The 16,716-nt window shown below is 34.7% G+C and overlaps 2 protein-coding genes across 2 annotated transcripts in view; one reads left to right on the forward strand and one right to left on the reverse strand.

Annotated features, from left to right (window-relative positions):
- Positions 1 to 7,329, reverse strand: part of LOC149805181 (atlastin-2-like) — a 63,563-nt gene extending 56,234 nt beyond the window's left edge. The window contains exons 1-2 of the mRNA XM_089948138.1: positions 7,215 to 7,329; positions 2,490 to 2,707 (exon numbers count right to left, since the gene is read on the reverse strand). Of these exons, the coding sequence (XP_089804264.1) occupies positions 2,490 to 2,707; positions 7,215 to 7,242 (246 nt within the window). The 5' untranslated portion in view covers positions 7,243 to 7,329. The remainder of the gene's footprint in view (positions 1 to 2,489; positions 2,708 to 7,214) is intronic.
- Positions 7,330 to 7,557: 228 nt separating this feature from the next.
- Positions 7,558 to 16,716, forward strand: part of LOC149805182 (uncharacterized) — a 106,905-nt gene continuing 97,746 nt past the window's right edge. Inside the window, exons 1-2 of the mRNA XM_089948139.1 lie at positions 7,558 to 7,658; positions 13,884 to 14,133. Of these exons, the coding sequence (XP_089804265.1) occupies positions 13,986 to 14,133 (148 nt within the window). The 5' untranslated portion in view covers positions 7,558 to 7,658; positions 13,884 to 13,985. The remainder of the gene's footprint in view (positions 7,659 to 13,883; positions 14,134 to 16,716) is intronic.

The raw sequence follows: 16,716 nt of genomic DNA on the forward strand, positions 1-16,716 counted from the left end.
AATGTGCAATTGTTTCTCTCCTTCGAAATGAGAGTATTTTTCCTTTCAAACTGGTGCTTGTATTGGCAATGTGCAGTGCACATATTCTGACAGAGGGCTACATCTGTTCAGTCATGCAAATCTCTGCTTATAGTAATTAACAGCACTTTTTCTAGATGCCTTCTAAGATTTGATTTTTCCATATGCAGCTTAGTTTGTAGGTGATGTTCCAAACACTTCAAACTGCAATTACCAAATTCAGATCTTTCTTGCAGAGGTCACAAAATGCCAGTCCTCTAGTGTTCAGTTTTCATATAAACTGACCAACTAAATTTGCATCAACTTTTTGCTTCAGCCATTCCCATGCATTTTTTAAACCTTTATCGAAACGTTTTGTCATGCTCTCTCTCAACCACTCAGGATGCCATGTTTAACAAGCATGCCTCTTCTTTCCACTGCAATCAGTTTCCATTACACAAAGATTCACTGGATGAATTTAAACCTTTGACCAATCAGAATACTCTTTATGAGAGTCGTGTGCTAACTAATATTTGGAATGAATAATTTACAAGTGTCAGACTGGACAGATCGTTTTTTTTTAAAAACGGAATCAGAGATGATATAAAAAAAGGGACTATAACAAGAAAAATTGGATTCAAGTCAGGAGAAAAGCGAAATTCTGATCTAAAATGGAGAAAAATCATGTCTGGGTAATGAACAAGTAAGATTTGTATTTTTCAAAATAGTGTCAAAAAGTAAACAATACATGTAATATTCAACCAAGAGTCACTCGAAGGTAATTGATACTCTACTGGGCAAAAAAGAATTTTCAGGAATTCACAATGATACCTTCTCTCCCTTTTAACTTCCAAGTGTTGAAGCCATCTCTGATATTTAAAAAAAATAACAGGATTTTAAAATTGGCTGCTGTTGCGGACAAATTGAAAGTCAGATTGGCGCCATTTTCACCTAAAACAGAGTAGATATCATTAGAAGTCTTGTGGTGAAATACCCATTTCACAATGGTCATCCCTTTAAAGGGTGTAGGGACAAGAAGATCTTTATGATAACTAGCTACGATGTCGTAGCCTCAACTTGATTTGTTGTGGTTGAGGCTACAAACTGATCCCATATCATGTAATGGAGCAAAAAAAATCATCACTAAAGTCAGAAAAACAAACAGTGTAGAAATCAACTACAAAAGTATAATCATGTTGTGAAAGAAGTTTGGCTTATTTTGACTTTATTAAGCCCTTACACGATAAAATAAACTGGTATGGTTACTCTAACCTTATCCTGTCCACCATGACAGACAACGCGAGACTCTCGCCGTGACCCCTTTTCTACGTAAGGCTTGCCAGAACATATTTTGGATATTCTACGCTATATTATTATCAATCAAGTGCGAATAATCGCTTCTTGGTTGAATTTCAAAGTTGCCGATAAACCGTATTTACTTTTAATGCGCAGATTTTGATCCAAACGGTGCCAAATTTTTACTACGATTTGTTTACATTTCCAAATAAGGCGTCAATGTCCTAATATGGCACACAAACAAACGAGGCTGAGAACGGAAGTAATCATTATTTGAAATAACATGGTGGACGATCTAAACGAAAATATCGGCTGAAAAAAGTAAACGAGATTTTACAACTATTTCTACAATGATTTTCGATACTTCCGTTATTAAATAAGAGGACTACTCAATTTATTGGATTGTATGCAAGGAATATGTTTAAAGTGTTATTATTAGGCTAAAAGAGCGCCGGGTGTGATTCACACCCGGCTTGCTCCATTAACACGTATATGCTCATGTTAGTACCCTGTCCACGAGGTACGAGTAAGGGTACTAATATTAGTACTATATGATAACCATCAAGGCAGCCATACTGGATGCATGTCTTGTGCCATCTTCATTAAGGACCAACTAGGTATCATCAGAAGTCTACATGTGATAAACCCATGCTGATATAGTCATCCATACTGGAGTAGAGATAACATTACTTTCAACATAGCAATCATGTTGGCCATATTGAGAATTAGCCATTTCATTTCAGAAAAACTAGACACCATATGAACTCTTCTGATGAAAAACCCATGTCTAAATATTTTGATTATCCATTTAGGAGGAGTTCCTATAAGATTCTAAAACTGTCTGCTCTAACGGCAACATTAGATGTGAAAGCAGCACCATCTTCATCTAGGGCCATTTCGACCATGGGATGAATGTGTGTGTAAAGTTTGTTTAAATTTTTAATTAAACTATTTTATGTCTAATAAAACAAAAGGATGTATTACAAAATATATTTTGTCTCCAACTTTGTAAAAATGGACAAATCTTGACCGTTAAATGTCAGCCAATTTTCAAAATCTTTCTATGATCTACTATTACACATATTCTGGAATGTAGAAAACAGTTTGGCTTTGCCAGCATCTAAATTCCAATCTGGCTCTAAACACAATCATGTCTTTGATGTCAACATGCATGATATTGCATACAAGTGTATTACCTTTGCATTTAGATATCTGAGGAAAAAGTTGAGCAGAAAGGATTTCCCCTTTCGAAATGCCCCTGCAACGGAAACAACTACAACTTTTTTATTCTGAATTTCTGGTTGAAGTAAGACACTTTCCAATTTCTCCTCGTCAAGTTCAAAGGTGTGGTTCTCTCCTGACTTAACAATCTGTACAGGAGCATCTCTTAATTTGCTGCCTGTCAAGGCACTGCCTGAAAAGATAAGCACAATTGCTTTTAACTATGAAAAAACAAAAGAAAATCAAAGGATTCCAAAATTATGGGATTCAGATATAAAAGAACTTGTATTTAGGAACAACAAATAAACTGTCATTACAATTAATAAACAGTGCTTTTAAGTATAAAATAGTTAAAAATATATATCTTGTTACAACCAGGGCCAGGAATCCAGACAAAAATTCAACATGCCTTTGGGAAATTTGAGTTTGGCACAAAATATTATTACAACAAATGTCACAAAACAAAATAGAAAAAATTTGGGCTTTTTCTTAAAACCATATGCCAGTAACTAAGGATATCAAAATTGATTTTATATAATGACATTTAGTTTTGCACCATCTTCATTCAGGACTAATTAGACGTCATAAGAAGTCTTCTGGTGAAAATGCCACTTCAATGTGACTTTCCACTAAAGAGTAGTAGCAATAAGAATTTGAAGATGGCTGCCATGGTGGTAATACTTACTGTCAGAATAGCACCATTTTCATTTAGTACCAACTCGGCATGATAACAAATCTTTTAATGAAAACTATTAGCTATGACCATCCACTGTGGAAGAGTAGTGACAACATCTCAAGATGACCACTGTGGCAACCATATTGGATGTATAAGTGGCACCAATTTCAAGTATAACCAACCAGATCTTGAGATGAATGTGTTCATAATGATACATGGCAATTCTCCAAGTAGCTTTGATGGTGTAGTCATAACTAACTTGTTCTAACAGATGGGCAAATGACAGACAACATGCCATCCCATGATCTTCTGATCTGAGACCAATAAAGCTGAAAACACAAAAGTACATTTATAAATGTATTTGACATAAAGTGAACATAAAAGAATATGCCAGTTGATAGGAAATGGCAGTTTGTAGTGATTCTGAACAAGGCAAAATAGAAGGTCCTGCAAGGGTACAGCAGTAGGGACAGAAGAGGGGAAGTGTTTCCATTTCGCTCTAGCTGGATCACAAATAAGTATATATCTGGTAAGCAACAGGCAATGTGAACTGCCAAGTTGGGTTTGTGCCAAGATAATTTGTTTGTGATATTGACAAATTCTTAGAAATCTGAAATGTTTATTATTAATTAGGATTCATACCATTTTTGAAGTACCTGACTGTTAGATTAAGCCAAAAACTAAATATTCTTAACATGGACTTTACATGGAATTAATATGTAATGCCTACCTTGATAAATACTAAAACAAGCTTTATTAACTTCACTTGAAATAATGAAATTCGCATCAGTTTTCCAATCAGCATCATGTCATTGGGTAAAAATCATCACCCGTTTATAAAGTCTACCAATCCAAAAAAGTTTATGATGTGATAATAAAGATAGTGATGAAGATGTATGGGTTAATTAACACTGAAGTATTCTAAAACAAGTACATTTCTGGATTTATAGTTGAAACTCTTTGTTGTTGTTGATGTCCATGGAATGGAATGTTCCATGTTTGAGTAAGCTGGTATAGAGAATCCTTCATTACCAGCATGCTAAATGTTGCACAAATTTCAAAACATCAAGTCTGGTTAGCCATTCAAGTTTGTACAACATAGGAAGTCCTAACAAGCTAGGAGGGTAGAAGACAGTGTGCCCTGCCTTTGGGATCCTATGTACAACAAAGCAATCACCAGCTTGCAAAAGGGCAATTGGCGAGATCTATTCGCCAATGGTTTTGATTCTGGCTATCCTGAAATGTCTCATAGTTAACACTTTCAATATTATTTCAAAATTTTCTGGAAAAAAAGGTCAATTATAAGAGATACACTATAATTTATTCCACACAATATAACAAATGATATCAATGTCTGTAGCTCAGTGAATTTTTAGGTTAGTGTTATTAAATGTAGGTAAAAGTAACCAATTCGTTACACAAAGCAGGGATGGTCCTGGCTTTTAAAAAGCTGTCGCCAAAAAAATCGCCAACCTCAATATTTTTTCGCAAATTTTCAAATAGTGTCGCCAAAAAAAGTAGTGTACATTTTTCCAAGTGTTAATTTAGTCTATCAATGTAACAGGCAATGAAAGTTACAAAAGATGGATTAGTTAATACTTTAATTACAACAAGCATTAACAAAATGTTACAAAGTGTTACATGAAGATCCGTCGCGATTTTAGGGCTGCCCACTTGTTGAATGCAGTTTCAAAGTCTAATTTTTCACATCTGTACATGCTGATTCTCATTAAATTCTCGAGAGATGAGATGCAGAGCTTATTTCTGATGTCAGTTTTTATGAGGTTCATCTTACTGAATCCACGTTCACAGTCCTCAGTGCTGACAGGTGACACCTGTAGTCTCTCAGCAGCCCCCCCCCCCCCTTTATGGCTAGCTTCACAAAGCTTGTAGCGAATTGCTTCCTAAATCCCAAGAATGATCACTGAATGCTGTATAAATTTTCTCGACAAGAAAAATAGGATCTCCATTCCCACGAATGAAACTTACACGAGTCAACACCTGGCAATATTGGACCGTATATATAAGCGTAAATTCACGCCCAGTTTCGGGATTCTTTCACTCCTGTGTTTTGAGAAATAAATAATTATTATTAATTATGCAAAACTGTTTTTTTTTTTTTTTTTTTGCTATTTCTTGTTGCGGAGTTTAAGTCTCTGCAGCCGTAACACGGGACTGATGGCAAAAGGAAAAGATCAATGAGTAAAATGCTGCACTGGCGACAGATGTAATTGTGATTGAGATTTTTTCCATTTGCTTTGTATTTATACACAGTAGTCGGTACTTCAGAGGTTATCAGTTTTCTATGAAGGTTCAGCAAAACTATTGTATTGGTATATGTATAAAAAAAACCAGAAGGATTAGCTATACAATTAATTGTATCTGTTCTATTCGCGTCTTCAGAAGTCGGTCAGTTGTAGGTATAGTGCGGTAGCATGATTGACTGTATTGCAGCATACAGTACTCAGCCCAGATGTCAGCGTAAGCAGATTATGATGTAACAATGCACTGTAAAGATAGGGTTGTCAATAAGAACAAAGGATCGTTTGTGTAACAGATTGATTCCAATGCATTGCTTAGTCAAGTTTGTGGCTTCCTTTCGTTCTGGCTTTAAATTTATTCAGTCCAAATCCATGATTGTATGTACAAATTAAATAACCAAAAAGTATGTCGCCAAAAAAATCGCCAGATGGAATATTTTTGTCGCAAATAAGGAAAAAAAATTGCAATTTGCGACATTGGCGAAGCCCAGGACGATCCCTGCAAAGTATTTCAGCAAAATTCTACTTAACATAGAGTGTAACACATCACATTAAATGTGCTAAAACATGGTGGTCTCTTTACATAAAAAATTTTTTATACTGCCATGGCTGGTGCAGGAGTCATTTTGTTTATTAGGAGTACCAAGCTTTCCTATCTGGATATGCGGGATAATGAATTTGCCTCCCTTTGATTTCTTTACAATATCAAAAGTGGACTCGTCCAAAACTCTGGACAAAAATGGCAGATTATGTGAATACAGACAAGCCTTTCTCACCATGTATCAAATTAATGGTGTTGCACTGCATGTCAATATGAAATATGTTTAAATCATTCTTGCATGACAAATTTCTGTAATTTTGGCTATGTTTTGATATTCTGACATGAAAACTCAGTGAGATACTAATGTGGATATCATTTGCGATGCTTTGCGGAAGAAACTAGAGATTGTCGGGATAAATCTCCCAAAATGAAACTCATTTTAAAACTTGTCCTTTATGTACCAAAGTTTCTGCCCCTTTGTTGCACTTTTATTTGCAAAAAGAACCTTACAACAAAGAGATGTTTTATGTGTATCTTTAAAAGTCCCGTTACTTCATGAAATTTTTAAGGCAGAATTTGTACACACAAAAATATATATATATATATATATATATATATATATATATATATATATATATACATACCTACATACATATACATACACACACTTCCCGACAAGGTACTTCCAATGCTCATGTGGGTAACTTCATTTTCCAAATTGGCTTACAAATTAATCCTGATAAGTCAATTTGGCGCAAGTACAATCTTCTGTGATTCAAAAACAAATTGGGAGGCTTTTACTGCGAGGTTTTTGAATTTCAGGGCTGCGCGGCAAATATGTCAGTGAGCCAACAGTAATAGTTGTTTAAATTTTTTTTGTTCGCTTCAACGTGAAATTAAAACAACCTATAATTCACTCATGCTAACGCAAAAGCTGACATTGTTTGAATCAGTATTTCATTTCAATTACTTTATATGTATATGACGCAACTGTCCGAAACGTTTTTATATAGCAATTTTGTAAGGAGTGACCTGGATTATATAAAGTACGTTAACAGTGGCACATCAGCCAAACGTTGGTATATGCTTCACTAAAATCTGGACCTTTGTGATATACAAGTAAACAAAAAGTGTTTGCTTTCAATACCACACTGCGGTACAGAGTGAATTCACTTGATGAAACGTGTTTTGTTATTTCTCATTCAAAAAATAAGTAACAAACCAGAAGTCTTATTTGCTGACGGGTCCATTGTATCTTCCTATCATAAATCCACCATGATAACTTCGCAGTGACGTCAGACCTTTCCCGGTAAACTTCGGAAGCAGTGACATCACGAACTATTTTACCAACCTCGGTAAATTTATATATCAATGGGCAAGTTGAATATTTAATTAGGGCAAATAAAATTTATAGGCGAGTATATATACGTTTGAATTGCATTATGAATCACAACATTTCACATGAACGTGATGAAATATATAAAATCTGGTGAATACGTTTCCATTAAACTAAAGCAATTTTTCCGAGTAAAAAGTAGTGCACTTTCGTCTCTGTGTGTGCAATTCGGTTATAAAAGTACGTATAAAATAGCATTGGTGAGATGTGAAAGTGGATAAAATATATCTGATAAAATTCCCGATCAATGAGGACAGAACATTCTGTTTGGTAAGGGTTTTTATAAATGCTATACGTAAATATGTATTTAAGTGCACAAATATTGCACATAATTCATGTCGTTTGACATTTCAGCTGATCATGTGCCCCCCCCCCAGCTGAATGAATACAAAACATTGTAGCTGCTTCGTAAACATCAAGCGTTCCATAATTTCAGTTTGTATATGTGTATATTTGCACCATTAATCTCATACACAGATTGCTCTATACTTAAATACCATGTAAGTTTTGACACCAAATCCATTATCAGATTGAGTTCGTGGTTACATGGTTGTTTAAATCCCAAGCATAAACAAAAGCAACTTGAATCTGAATATGAACTCCACAGATTCACGGCTAGAATACTACGTCATAACCGGGATAGTCGCCACATTATTTCAGTTTTTTGCTTCTGGTTTTCGTATTTTCCACACCACTTAATTAGAACTGACTAAAGTCCCTGGCGAATTGGAAGGAATCTGCATATTCATATTGCCAGAGACTGTCTGGTTTCTGCAAACATTCGTGCACAGTGAAATTGTTACTGTGCAAATGATTATGATTTTGGAATATATGTATAACCACTGAACTTTTCACATCACTGCTGGTCAAATGATGATAAAGACAGAAGGCCCAAAAAGTAACCTTGAACATGTAATATTGATAAACGAAAAAGGATGTAGATTGGTAGAAATGTGAGAAAGGGTAAGAATTGAATGTTTGAACTTGTTGTAATAGGATAATCAAATGAAATTTAATTGTTTGTAATAGGATAATCAAATTAAATTTAATTGTTTCGATTCATCATGTATCCCATCATCTAGAGCTTTACTTTTTTAAAAATACCTTCTTGAGTTGAAACATGTGGCAAAATACACCATCTCCAACTGTTAGGGAAAGGCATGGCTGATTGATACATTTTGAAGCTGATAGTAATTTCCATAAACTCAAGGGGGGGTGTATTGCCACTTGTGTCATGAACTATATGTCCCAGACTTTTCAGTTTTGAAGTCAAACAAGTAAAATTTTCCAAGTAACCAGTCTGGGACAAATACATTTTTTTCTAATTTAAAGGTAAGCATGCCTTATTTTCATGATTGTATCATTTACTTTTATATGGCTATTCATGCCTTCTGGGCATACTGATTGCTTAATTCTGTCCCTCTCTATGTATTACATTTATATTCTGTATCACATCTACCAGTAGTCATTGATAATTTAACTGTCACATGCAGCTATTCTATTACTGCTTGATTGCATATTAGGCTAAGCAATCAGATAATCGGTGAAATGAAACACATCAAAGAAAACAAAGCCAGTTTGATTAATTAGCAATGGTTTAAGCAACTTTGATGTATTGTGTTTAGTCAAACCAGATCCCCATTCATTGCTATGATTATAATCCAGCGAGTTAGTGTAATTAAATTGTGGTTAGCTGATCAATCCCACTACTCTTATTTGCTGTTGGGTACATAAAACTTGTTTCTATCCATGACAGGTGCTTTATCTGGCCATTCATGTCATAGGAGCTTACCAAATGCTTGATTTTACCCCTTTCCATGTATATATTTTCACCATTATCATACCTACCAGTGGGTATTGGTAACTGTTTGCTGTGCACATATTCTGTTACCACTTTATTGCATTTAGGGCTGAGCAACCAAATTATCAACATATCAAAACACACCAAACAAAACTGATATGATTAATTATCAGTGTTTTAAGTGGCATTCTTATATTGTGTTTAGTCAGACCCGATCCTCATGAATGGCTCACTCTGAATTTAATCCAGTAAGTGTAAAAAAAATAATGAAAGGAACTTTACTGACATTAATGTTGGTTTCCTTTATGAACTGAGTAAATGACAGTAATAATTCTGTAATTTTTAATTAATTATACAGAGGATTAACTTCCACATGCAATATTGCATTTGATGTGAAACAGTTATGCTAATTAATGAACTGTTTCTGTTCATATTTAAACAACCGAACATATGATCACTATAAAAGAAGTTGTTGGGCAAGCTGATATTTACTTTGTGGATAAAATTAGTTTGCTAAATTATTTTTGCAAGGATGGTTATAAGGAAGATTCAGCAAAGGAAAATTCTTGTGAAAGTGGAGGGGTGAAACACAAGACTGCAACTTAATTTCAGGTAGCTGTTTCTGCAAAGAGACATAAGCCAGAATATGTGGCTGCAAAAAAATGTCCAATTTGACAACTAAAAGACAATAAAATTTTCAGATGCTCAAGGTTGATTGTTGGCTTGAATTTATTGATTTCAAAGGAAAGATATTTTGCAGTTACTCTAAACAATATCCCAGATTGGTGCAGACTAGAAATTGAGTGTATGCCAGTGACTACATGCATTTTTCTCAAGGGCGGGCAGTTTGATGAAATATGGCAGGAAAGATTTGCATGATCTTCACAATCATCTTGAAGATATTTTCAAAAAGGAAGACCATCTTGCCTATCATCAGCAGTTTTTAGAGTTCACGCAAAGTTGAGAGCATACAAGCAGTCACAGGATCCGCTTGTTGAAATACAATGCTCTTTGTGAACATTCTATCTTGTCTCTTCAACTGTTATGCAAACTGTTAGAAATAATATTCGTTTTAAGTCCATCCACTACAGTTAGAATGACGATTTAGTTCAATGAACTTAATCAAGACTTCATTAAAGAATTCTTTAAACAAAGAGACTTTATAAATTCTAATGAACATTTAAGCAAATGTCGGACCAGAGCTTGAGGACTTAAGTCCAGATGCAGCAGTCACCTGTTGGCTAAGTTCTTGGCCCAGTGGCAGATTTGTACATTTACCTTTTTTTTTTAACAGTCCAGAAGCTAAAACTTATATACCTGAATAGACAAATGTGTAATATCAACCAATATTTTTATCAAATTTAAATTCTTTTAATAAATAATTATGTTGTACATTATTTTGTTTGTTATTTCTATGGATTAAATCAATTCTTGGCAAGTGATTACAGTTTTTAGACAAGTGTTTAGTAAGGTCTTAAGGTGTCTTGTTGGTCCAAAATGGAAATGGTTTCAGTATGATATCCAGTATGGCCAACATGACAGCCACCTTGAAGGCTGCTACTCCAAAGCAAAGTTATATCAACATGTGGTTTCCACAGTAAGACTTCTTAAGATGTCCTGTTGGTCCTCAATGAAAATCATGCCAATTTGACACTCGGTTTGGCCACCACAACAGCTCATTTGTAAATTGTATTATTGTTGAAGACTTTCAGAGTAGGTTTCAACAGTCAGTAGTTAAAATTTGGAAATGGTCTTATCTTCAATTCTTGGAAATTATTTTCATCTTATAGAGCTTCAGTCCCACATGCAAGTCTGGTGTTACTAATAAAAAGGCCATTTTACTGCATTTTTATCATGTTGTATGTGACATAGTTATCATATTTGTAAGTCCGCATTCACTATATAATGAAGAATATTAAATCCAAATTGGTGCTTAGACTGTTTTTGGATGCAAGAAATTTTAATTATGCAGAAAATATGTGATTGAGTAGAGACATATGAAAATATTGCTAAAATTGGAGCAAAAATTGATGCAAAAAGTGTAAATGAAATGATCATGCTTACATATGTAATGAGAGTTTTGAAAAAGTGATCATCCAATATTCACTTGAGTTCATATGAGGGTTTATTTTTTTGTATCCTGACTTTAAAGCAGATCATAATGGGTTATATTGTCATCCTGCATATTCTGTTACTAATTAGTTAAACATCACATACCTAATCAATAACATTATTTGTACATCACAGACCTGAACCAAATTTGGTATGTACTTGAGCTAAGGGAAAAGCCTTTTGAATTTAGATCAAATGGTCATGGTTGAGGTTTATGGAATGCCTGCACTTAAGGTATGGAAGAAGCCCATTTCTTTTATTTTGGGGCAAAGGTCAGAGTCATTTTTGTTAGAAGAAAAATGGGTTTTATAAAATAACCTGTGACTTAGATTTAGATTGGTGATCAAACTTTGTGGATGGCTTGAACATTCAGTTGGGTAATTCTAAAATTTAAAGGTCATAGGTCATGTTCATAGTAAGTCAGATAAGAAAATAATGGTTTCTGCACATCAAGTTTAGTTGGCTAACATACATGGACCAGTGGTTGTGGTCATTGAGAACCATTGACCAGTAACCTTTTGGAGTCAACCAGGTCATCATAGTGGCTACATGGAACATATTAAATGTGGGTCAGATATGTAATTTGCCATTCATGGTACACTTGTTTAGCAATTTTTTTCCTATCTTATTTATTTGGTAATTTGTTCTCTCAATAAAAAAAACCTCAACCCTTTTCTGCCTATCTATATACCTACATGTCTTTTTTTGCTCTTTTTTTTTCATATATATTTCTGTCTACATGTCTTATTTACATGTATATTTTTTGATAACTTTCATTATCAGTTTGGTTTTAAGGCGCCGAGAAAGATACAGTAAAAAAACAAAAGTTAAAATAATTATGATGCAAAAATATTCCATATTTTATCTTTCTTTGTTGGCATGTTATGTCTGGGGCAGATCTTAGATTTCCCATTGACATTTTCAATTTTCCGGTCAGCTTGCCCAGTTGAAGCTGTCTTTTATACAATATTTAAATCATGTCTCTCATCAGTCAGTCCTAAAGCATAATATTGTTTTCCTCTGAAACTACATGTACTTTGATGATTGTTTGGAAATTTTACACATATTCATCCCAATAGTCTAGTTGGTCCCAGATGAAAATGGTGCTGCTTGGCCATCCATTATGGCCAACACAACAGCAATCTTGAAAATCTTGTTGTGGCTACTCCTCCTGAATGGATGGTCATATCAACATGGGGTTTTCACAGAAAGTCATCTTATTATGTCTAATTGGTCCTAAATGAAAATTGTGCCATTCTTCTATCCAGTATGAATACCCTAGTGGCCATTTAAACAATCTTGTTATTGCTACTTGGAATTTTCACCCAATGACATCTTATGATGTCTAGCTGGTCCTACATAAAAAGAGTGCCAGTCTGATGTTCAGTATATCTGCCATCATGAAAATCTTGACATTGTTACACTTCCAGAATATAGGGACTATATTTAAAGAGTTCTTACTTCTAGGTGATCCTAAATGAAAACAGTGCCGATATGACATGCAGTATGGCAGCCATTTTGAAAATCTTATCCACTACTCTTTCTTGGATCGGCATTATCAACATGAAGTTTTCACACAAAAAACTTATTATAACATCCAGATTCTCTGTTACTGTCTAAATAGATGGTTGTATCAAGTTGGGGTTTTCACCAGTTGACTTGAGATATCTAGTTGGTCCTAGATGAAAATGGTACCAGTCTACATCCAGTATGGCTGCCTGTCTTAAGACTTTTGTTTTTACTACTCCCTCTGAATGGATGATCATTATCACATGTTTTTTTTGGTCAACTTCTCAATGAAGATGGTGCCAGTCATACATCTGGTGTAGCTGCCACAATGACTCTAAAAAATCTTGTCACTGCTCCCCCTGAATAATGATCTTGATGATCATTATGACATTGGGTTTTGCTGAAAAGCTTCTAATGATGTCTACTATGTCCTAAATAAAAACTGCCAATCTGACATCCAATATGTCCACCACATCAACTGTTTTGAAAATCTTGTTGTCACTGAAGAATGTAAGTACTGGTTGCAATCCTAGACAATGAAAAGTAAGAATTGGTCTTAGCTTGAATTCCTTTTTAACCAGTAGAGCATTAGTCCCTTTGATGGGAGGGGGACTATCTTTTCTATTTGCTATCTAAGAGGAAGAAAAATAGGATATGGGATGAATTATCAAACTCATGCCATTTGCTTACAGTGTTGTTTGAATTGTTCTAAGAAACCCTTTCTGATGCAGCTTATCAAAAAATTAGACATGATTTTATTTTTGTAAAACTTAGGTAATTGTTTTAATTTTGGATTTAAAACTAAAATGTGTTGGATATATTTAAATGTAACTAGATTGTTTTAAAGCTAAAAATAGTAATTGTCCATGCAGATTATATATATTTTTCATGGCAAACCATATCACAAAAGCAATTAATTGTTCAGATGTAGTCTTCTTTACTGAATCAATATGGAATTATTTTTTAAGTATTTTCTAAATTGCCATTTTTATACCGCTGCTTTGTGCATGTGGAATACACAAAACAATTGTATAGAAACTACTCTCACCTTATAAATTTTGATATCCTTACAGCACAATGTGACCTGCCTGTAATCCATGCCAAAATCAAAATTCGGACAAGCGGCCCTGAGTTTGTTTGATTGGATGCAGCTGTTGTAGCAGTAATCCACCATTATGGAGACATCTTCACACAGTCGTGTGAAATCTGAAGACATTATGACCACAACACCCATGAAGCTGCTGGCCCATGCAGCAGCATCTCAGGCCTCAGAAGCTCAACATATTTTGTCTGTCCATCCCACTTCTGTTAGCTTCACAACAGGTAAGAGTAGAGAGACTTGAACATTATTGATCAGAATGCACCAGAGAATTCCAACTAGGTGGATGAAATGCCCTTTGTTAAAATATGAGGGTAACATCTGAATATCTGAGGATGAACCTTCACAATCATAAGCTGTTCTGATAGTTGGTGTGTGCAGTTTTATTGGCATATTGGTATGATGAAAACAATCTGTCTAGATAGGGATTTGCTGTTTTACTGGTATATTGGAATCAGTGCTGAAAGAAATGTTGTTTTAGACACAAGCCACAGGCAAGTGGTTTTTATCTACTTTAGTCAATGACCAGAAGAACTGTTGCCCATTGCCAGACATCCGCCTGTCCCTAAGCACAAGTTTGTTTTCACTACTTCTCTTTAACTATGTGGATGTTTGCCATAAAACTTTACAATCATTCCCATGGTATGGTTTGTCCTAGATGAAAATGGAAGTGCGTGCAAATCCAATTTGAAAATCTTGTTATTGCTACTTCTCATGGATGGTCATATCAATATAGGGTTTTCACCAAATTCTTATGATGTCTGCTTGGTCCTAGATAATGAAAATAGTGCCTATTTGAGGACCAATATGGCTGTCACAGCAGCCATCTTGAAATCTTGTTACTGCTACTCCTTCAGAATGGATGGTCATAATATCAACATTCTGTTTCCACTGAAATATTTCTTATGTCTACTTGGTCCTAATGAAAATGGTGCTGATCTTACATCCAGTATGGTCGACATGTTAGCAGTCTTGAAAATCTTGTTATGGATACTGCTTGTGAATGGATGGTTATATCAGCATTGGTTTTTCACTAGAAGACTTCTTATGATCTCTACTTCATTGTAAATAAAATGAAAATAGTGCATGTCTGAGTCTAATATGACGGCCACAGAAGCCAGGTTGAAAATCTAGTTATAGCTACTCCTTTGGAATAGATGGTCATATCAGCATTGGGTTTTCGCTAAAATATTTTTTATGATATCTGCCTGGTCCTAAATGAAAATGTTGCTGATCTGTCATTCAGTATGGTCAACACAGCAGGCGTCTTGAAAATCTTAATAGATACTACTCCTGAATGGATGGTCAGGTTAATGTGGGGTTTTTCGCTAAAAGACTTCATATGATGTTGTTGTTTTGGGTTTAACACCATTTTGCAGCACATGATTGGCAAAAAATGGCAGTCTGTATAGCTGGTGGAGGTAGACCCAGAAAAATTCAAGTATGCCAATGTGTCTCTGGCCAATTGGGCCGACTTGGAAGCTTGCTCTGCCTAAGATAAACTTTGCCTTGGCCCTCAAATGGTGTGTAGCAAATACCATGTTTTTTTTTAAGAAAGCAGTCATTGTACAATGGTCTCAGGAGAGAAATGGACTAGTTCTGGTCCCTTTTTTTAGTGTAATATAAAAAGTGTTTGTATTTTTAACATGTATTCATATATTTTTAACATGTATTCAAATTCCTAATGTCCAGAAAATTGTGATTTTTATTTTTTAATTGGCTTTTGGAGTAGCATTTTAAGGTTTATGATTTAAAAAAGAAAACAAAAACATAAATATGTAATAATGAGGGTAAATCTAAAAAAAAGTTAGCAGTTCTTAAAAATGCATCATTCAAAATACTTTGAGCATATCATTCAAAACACCTTGAGCATAGTTACATATAGCCTTATAAGGGTTCAGATCAATTTAATAAATAATCTAAAATTAAAATTATGAAGTAAATATATTTATTTGATCAAAATACCACTATCAGAACAAGTGATTTAAGGACTCGTACAGAGTGTAACTGGAAGAAAAATAGATGGATATTGTATTGTTAGGTATATAGTGAACTATGGCCATTTCCTGCTCTCCCTCATTTTTGTTCTACTCCCCCCCCCCCCCTTATTTTCGTATCAAGTGGGTACCCCCTCCCCCATTTGATAAAATCCTGGCAGCATCTCCTAAGTGAAATTATTGGACTTGCAGCTGGAGAAGAAAGTATAGATGCTTCAGGGCAATGATTAACATCTGCATTACAATGACTTTCTTTTTAATATCATTTCCCTTTCATATTACATTTAATAATAATAATTAAGAGGACTTTGTATAGCGCCTAATCTTTAGAAGCTCTAAACACTTTACAACATTAGACAACACATATAACATTTTTTCAAAAATATATAATATATGATTACAAGAAACAAACATGAAATTAGAAAACAAAAAACATGCTGAAAATATTTAAGGTAGGAAACAGTATTAGGTCTTTAAGTTTGTTCTTGCAGTCGAAATAGGTGAGTTTTAAGAGCACTCTTGAATGGGATCACTGTCTTTGTGTCTTAAGTTCAGTGGGCAATTCATACCATGTCCATATGACTTCGTTTTCATTATGGGAATAATGAGTATATGATTGTCAGAAGAGGAGGAGCATAAGTATCTTGCTGGTGTGTACACATGGTATGTTGGACTTGAGTCCTTCAGTGAAACATAGCACAGAGAACAAATGTTGTGTTTGATTCTGAATCGAATGGATAGCCAGTATAGGGTACAGAGCATTGGGAAGGTGTGCTCTGATTGTGGTACTCTGAGGATGATCCGAGCAGC

This window comes from Sinohyriopsis cumingii, chromosome 2, assembly GCF_028554795.1.
Source record: "Sinohyriopsis cumingii isolate HCF-2022 chromosome 2, ASM2855479v2, whole genome shotgun sequence".
Lineage (NCBI taxonomy): Eukaryota > Metazoa > Mollusca > Bivalvia > Unionida > Unionidae > Sinohyriopsis > Sinohyriopsis cumingii.